This window comes from Amblyomma maculatum, chromosome 11, assembly GCF_055883805.1.
Source record: "Amblyomma maculatum isolate TAMU_Amacu chromosome 11, ASM5588380v1, whole genome shotgun sequence".
Classification (NCBI taxonomy): Eukaryota; Metazoa; Arthropoda; class Arachnida; order Ixodida; family Ixodidae; genus Amblyomma; species Amblyomma maculatum.
Window position 1 is genome coordinate 156,454,819 of NC_139354.1, and position 7,318 is coordinate 156,462,136.

General features: G+C 42.6%; 1 protein-coding gene across 1 annotated transcript; it reads right to left on the reverse strand.

Annotated features, from left to right (window-relative positions):
* Positions 1-2,081: 2,081 nt before the first annotated feature.
* On the reverse strand, positions 2,082-6,840 carry LOC146175237 (uncharacterized). The gene has a single exon (XM_084584680.1). The coding sequence runs from the start codon at positions 6,275-6,277 to the stop codon at positions 5,357-5,359; it is 921 nt and encodes a 306-aa protein (XP_084440806.1). The 5' UTR covers positions 6,278-6,840; the 3' UTR covers positions 2,082-5,356.
* Positions 6,841-7,318: the final 478 nt, after the last annotated feature.

Genomic DNA, 7,318 nt, shown 5'->3' on the forward strand with positions numbered 1-7,318 from the left:
TTTACTGGAATGCAAACGCATAGCGGGAACGAACCCCCTTATTATTATGGGGGACCTAAACGCTGTGCATACGGCATGGGGCTACCACAAGGACACCCCGAAGGGAACCAAGTTGTTGGAAGCGGCTGAGCAGCTGGACCTCTGTCTTATGACGGACACCATGTCCCCCACTAGAATAGGAAACAGTGTAAGCAGAGACACCTGCCCAGACCTAGCTTTCACCAAAAACATAAGACATTGCACCTGGACCAATCTAGAAGAAACACTTGGCAGTGATCACAAAATCCTTAGCTTATTCCTAATGACAACCCGTATGAGAAGGAACATTGGCTCTACTAAAATAACAGACTGGGATAAGTTCAGACAAATTAGACGGCCACACGACGGCATCACAACAATTGAAGATTGGGTTCAAAGCCTGAAGGATGCTCATGCAAAAACGACCAAGACTATCAACACAACGACAAAAACCCCAGAAGTAGACAGACATCTCCTACATTTATGGGAAGCTCGAAAAAGTCTATTAAAACGGTGGAAAATGCAAAAATTAAATAGAAAACATAAAATGAAGATAGCACAGGTTACGGCTGAAGCACAAGAGTATGCTATAAAGCTCGCCAAGCAAAACTGGGCAGATTTCTGCAATTCGCTGAAAGGTACCCTAAGCACGGCTAAAGCATGGTCAATATTAAGAAGCATGATAGACACATCAAAAACCAAAACGGCCACAAGAAGAACCCTCCACACCATAGCCCATAAATACCCGGGCACAGATGCAGAGTTGATCACCGCCATGCACAAGAAATACATAGGAGACCCTACTCCGGCTTGCCAAACTTCATATGCGGGTCAACCAAACCCCTCCCTTAACTCCCCCATAACGCTGGCGGAGGTCTACTCAGCCGCCCGTACATTTACAAGAAACACTGCCCCTGGAGGAAACAAAGTCACCTACGCTATGATTAGGAACTTAAGCACCGAACATCTGCAAGACCTAACGAAGTACATCAACGAAGAACTGTGGGAGAAGGGACAGGTCCCATCAGCTTGGAGACACGCGGATATCATTACCATACCAAAGGCTGGAAAGCCACCGGCTGTGGAGAGTCTCCGTCCTATCTCCCTCACTTCTTGCCTGGGAAACCTCTATGAAAAAGTAGTCCACCTAAGGCTCCAAAATTACATCGAAGAAAACAACATCTTTCCTTCCTGCATGCTGGGCTTCCGCAAGGGACTCTGCACGCAAGATGCTTTCCTCCGGATTAGGGAAGAAGTCATCAACGCCATACCCCGAAAAGGCGAAAATTTCATTCTGGCACTAGATCTCAAAGGAGCATTCGACAACATTGGCCACCAAACCATATTGCAAGAATTAAACAATATCAACTGCGGGGAGAAAATTTTTAAATACGTGAAGGCTTTCCTCTCAGATCGCACAGCCACCATAGGAATTGGAGAGATCCGATCACCAAAAGTACCCATGCCGAACAAAGGTACACCGCAGGGTTCTTAATCTCTCCAATGCTATTTAACATAGCAATGATAAATTTAGCAAAAAAAACTGTTGACCCGCACTGATATTGGCTTCACTTTATACGCGGACGACATCACCATCTGGGCTACTCAGGGATCCTTGGCGCAAAAAGAAGCTCTGCAAGCCGCTATAGACCTAGTCGAGGAATTTGCCGGGGAGAGTGGTCTTCAATGCTCCCCAGAAAAATCCGAACTTATCAGGCTACACAGAAGAAATTACAAGTCCCCAGGAGAAATTCAGCTCTCTCTAGGAGACCAGATAATTGAAGAGAAGGGCAAGATCAGAGTTTTGGGGCTGTGGTTGCAAAGCAATTTGAGAGTGGATTATACAATCAAAACACTCAAAACCACAGTCAACCAAATTTCCAGAATGATTAGAAGGGTGACCTGGCACCGGAAAGGGATGAGGGAGGAGGACACCCTACGCCTTGTACAGGCCCTAGTCGTTAGCAGGATTACCTACGGGCTCCCATATCACGAAATTAGATTCACTGATAAAAGGGCCATTGACACTATAATAATAATAATATAATAATAATAATGGTTTATTTGCGCCAAATGAATACATGGCGCGGGAGACCCGCAGTAAAAGCTGTCACAAGCGACAGCTTGACAAAGCCGGAGGCCCCCCTATACACTTGACAGCATCATAGGCGCAATGAAACGGCATGTCTCATCCAAAAAGAAAATAGAAACAAAACATGAAAACATCTGCAATTACAATCACTCATAAAAACTACATAAAATTATACAGAAAATGTGTTAGAATGAAGCTAGAAAGCACTTACAAAAGCAATGGAACATTCATGTGCGATGGCAATGAGTTTAGCGAAAGTAACAGATAAATTAAGCACATTTTTGCTTCAAATAAAATTCAAATCAAAGTGAATACAGACAAGCGGTACAGTCAGGGTAAACAACAATGTGACAGAGTAAACAGGAATGGCAAGCGAAGTGTCCTAGTACATGTTGAAATACCGGCGGAGTGTTTTGAACGTCACCTTTTCAAGTTGGATATGTTTATGATTTAAATCATTTAGTAACCGGGGTAGTTTATTCTGTAGTGTTTGTAGGCCGTATGTTGTGCGAAACGTCCTTACTTTCCAGAGCTCCGTGTAACGTGTCTGGCGTGTAGTAGCGTTTTGTTGTAACCTGGCTAGACGATGTAGAAATGAACTGTTGCTGGCGTTTTCATTCTTAATTGCCTTGCAAAGGATATAATCAAATAGCTTGGTAACAGGAATTATGTTGTATTTGGGAAAGAGATGGTACGTATGTGAATAAAACGGCAGATTTTCTATTACTCTTACAAACCTTTTCTGCAACTTGTGAAGCTTCTGCAAATTTCCATAAGTTGTCGTAGACCAAACTAAGTGACAATAATTGAGTCGGGAGGAGAATAGGGTATTATAAATTAACAGTAAGATTTTTGGTGGTAGTAAATTGCGATTGCGGTATACTAGCCCAATTACCTGTGCCAGCTTAATAAGCATACTGTCCACGTGGACATCCCATGACATATTCTGCTGAAAGATAACACCTAATGTCTTAATACTGGAAGTTATTTCGAGAGGAGTGGCATTTAAGTAGATAGACTTTTGTATTGTTAGGTTTTTGTTTTTACTTCGAAAAAATACGGCTTTTGTTTTGTTTGCATTAATCGTCAGGCTGTTTTTACGCGTCCATTCGTCTAGTTTTATTAATGTTAAATTAGCAGCATCAACAAGGTCGTCACTAGTTTTACCGGTTAATAATATGCTGGTATCATCCGCGTACATGATAAATTTCACGGTTGCATCAATATTCACAATATCATTCACGTACATATTAAATAAAAATGGTCCTAATATACTGCCCTGTGGGACGCCTGCTGAAATAGATAATGGGTTAGAACTGTGGTTGTTTATGACGACTATTTGTCTACGAAATTCCAAGTAGGAGCATAAAAGAGATGCGGCTTTACCACGAAAGCCATAGTGTTGGAGTTTCTTAATTAAAAGTTGATGACTAATGGAGTCAAATGCTTTTGACAGGTCAATAAAAATTCCTAACACAAGTCTTCCTTCTTCAAACTGATTTAGTATGTGTTCTTTTTGTTGTAGCAGTGCGAGTTGTGTGCCTAAACCCTTACGGAAGCCATACTGGCAATCAGTCAGCAGGCAATGTTTCTGCTCAAATTCGGATAGTCGCTTTAAAATAACTTTTTCGAAGACTTTTGAAAAGACGGGAAGGATTGATAACGGTCGATAGTTTCCTAAGTCGTTTTTATCGCCTTTTTTAAAGAGCGCAGCGACTCGCGCTATCTGCATCGTTCGAGGAAACGTGCCTTCGCTTATACAGATATTAAAGATATATGTAAGACAAGGAGAGAGAAGGTCAGCAACATATTTGATGGGTTTTATTTGGATACCATCAATATCTTTAGCGGTACTATTATTTAGACTGTGAATTGTGCTAATTATCTCTCCCTCATTTACTGGATACAAAAATATAGAGCTAGAGTTGTATGGAATACCATCAAGATCAATGTCTGGTGCGTTGTTACTTCCAATTTTAACAAAGTGTTCGTTAAAAGCGTCGGCAAGTGCTTTTCCCTCTAACTCAAGACCATTTATTTTTAAGCTCTGTATCCTTTCCTCAGGATTATTGCAATTCAACAAAGAGTTCAGTTTTTTCCACATTGTGGCCGTACGTGGAACCAGTGAATTAAAAGAAAGTGTATAGTACTCTCGCCTGGCCTTTTTTATATCTTTGTCTAAACGATTCCTAATTTTTTTAAAAGCCTGAAATATTTCGGGGTCTCTTGTCTTTATAAATTCACTGTATAATGCATTCTTTCTCCGTATTCTGGCAGATAGCTCTGCACTAATCCATGGTTTACGTATTTTCTTTTTTTGTTTAATGCACTTAAAAGGAAAGCTAATGTCATAACTTTCTTTCAATAGGCTGAAAAAAGCCTCGTAAGCCAAATTTGCGTCTTTAAGATCGTATACAGTATCCCAACATGTCTGAGCTATCTTCTCACGAAAAATAGAAAGAGTCTGATCTGTTATTAGTTGAATGAAATGGTTTGTCTTTGTTTCCTTGTTTCGTACGTGACCCTTGAAACATAAATATATCGGCAAGTGATCACTGAGATCCGATGCGAAGACGCCAGCATTAATGACTTCAGAACTTAAATTCGTAATAAATACGTCAATTAAAGATGACGAATTCTCGGTCACTCTGGTAGGAAGACTGATAGTATTCCAACACGCATTCATCTCCAAGAGAGTATCTAACCCAAGTTTTGGTGAATCATTCTTCATCATGTTAATGTTAATGTCTCCGCCATAAATTAAATTGAAATTGTTTTCATTTATAAAGACGAGAAAAGTTTCTAAGAACTCCAAAAATGATGCAACGGAACCATTCGGCGGGCGATAGCAAACAGCGAAAACAGTATTGTTTTGTATCACTGATAAAAATTCATAGTCATGAGTTATTACTGAAAACTGGTTCAATATTTCACATGCAGACGGCTTTTTAACCAAGGTGCATATTCCGCCACCACGACCTGTTGATCGATTCAGGTAGAAAGTATTGTACAATGGAAGCCGAAAGATGTTCACATCGTCAACACACCAAGTCTCTGTCAGCATAATGACGTCAAAGGATTGCTTTGTTTGCTCAAAAAAGAGTTGTAAGTCATGTTCCTTGCGAGTAAAAGAACGTATGTTTAAGTGAAAACATTTGAAAGCCTTCGAAAACGCTGTACCTAAGTGATGGTTGAAAGTGTGTGGCAATACATACGAGTGAGTAGGTGCCATAGTGTTCTTAGTGTTCAGCTGATCTGTTGTTTAAGATTGTCGCGGTCACTAGAGCAGGAAATGACCACCGCGTTTTGCCCATCAGCTTTCCGGACCAAGACCTTGTTGTTGTTGTGCCATACGTATTTGTAGTTATTTGACTTCGCCCAGAGCTTTGTTTCGGTAAGCAGAGTACGTGTCCTTTTTGTCAGGTTTTCTAACACAAAAATGCTGTCATTTCCTTGGCACAGTGTTTTCCTGTTTTGCCACCATTTGTCTCTTGCTGATTGTTTGGCGAAACGACAGATAATGCCAGGTATCTTATCTTGCTTTGAGGGCAGGCGATGAATGGACACTATGTCACTTTCCTGAAGCTGTGGCAGGGTGTTTAGAGTTGCCAGCTTATTTATCTCATCAATCAGGTTTTCATCCTTCATTGCTTTAATTCCATGGAATTCAAGGTTGAGCTTTCGGCTTCTCCATTCCAAACAGTCCATTTCGTTTTTCAGCTGCGTTATTTCATCGTCTTGCTTCTCAATCTTATCTACCCTGTGTTTCAGTTCCTTGACTTCACGTTCGTTCTTTTCTATCCGAGTTAGAAGCTCATCGTACTGGTCACTCATGTACTGAACTGTGTCTTCGACGCTGTCAACTGTTTCTTTTAGCGGTAAAAGGTACTCCAGCTTTTCATTGATTGATTTCAGCAGTGCACGAACATCTTGGTCATCCGTATCAATGCTGGATCTATCGAGTTGTGGAGCACGACCTTTCGAGCGCCTGCAATTTGAGCAACGCCACGCACTGCGATACTGCTCCCCTTTTGACTTGATAGTAGCATCCGAAATTCCTGCACATTTTCCCGTGTGATAGACAGATTTACAGTCACTACAGTCGATTTTGGAATCAAGTTCCTCGAGTTGCATATCACATGACCCACACTGTTCATCAAGGGGCATAGCGACACTTCTGGCAGCAGCAGCAGCAGCAGCAGTAAAAGAAGACAGCGGGAAGATATATTAACAGAGCAGCAACTAACCTGCAATTGCAGAGAAAAACTTCTTAAGATGGTGCCTTTCCCGTGCCGCTGCCGCTGCCAGTGTGACAGCCGCAGGTCTCTGGGCTTTCTTTATAGTCTCGTCCGATGGGTGGGCGTGTCCGCTGGCCGGTAGCGATGCAGTCCTGGATGACGTTATCTTCCGCAGCAACCAGCACACGTGCACGCAGACGGTTGTAGTCGATGTCAAAACTTCATATCTGCAATTGCAGAGAAAAACTTCTTAAGATGGTGCCTTTCCCGTGCCGCTGCCGCTGCCAGTGTGACAGCCGCAGGTCTCTGGGCTTTCTTTATAGTCTCGTCCGATGGGTGGGCGTGTCCGCTGGCCGGTAGCGATGCAGTCCTGGATGACGTTATCTTCCGCAGCAACCAGCACACGTGCACGCAGACGGTTGTAGTCGATGTCAAAACTTCATATCTGCAATTGCAGAGAAAAACTTCTTAAGATGGTGCCTTTCCCGTGCCGCTGCCATAAGAGGAGCCTATAAAACGGCCCTAAACCTCCCGCCAACAACATCAACGGAACGTCTTTGGGCGCTCGGAGTGCACAACAACTTCGAGGAGCTCAAGGAGGCGGTTTTAGAGAGTCAGGAACAACGCCTAGCAACAACGCAGGCGGGTAGGGAAATCCTGTCAAAACTAGGGCTATGGCAGGCACTAAGAACTTCTGAGATCAAATCACAAATTCCGACATCAACAAGAAACAACATCTATGTGAACCCTATACCCAAGCACATGCACCATGAGTTACAAAAGGGTCGAAGGAAAGCCATAGTCAAATCATTGGAAAAACAATTGTCTAAAGACGCGGAAGTTGTCTACGTGGACATAGGGGCTTACGGCGAACCTGGCAAGTTCACAATAGCTGCAGTTGACCACAAGAAGAGGCCAATTATTCAGGCTTCGATCTATGCTAAGGATCCTGCGGAAGCGGAATCACTGG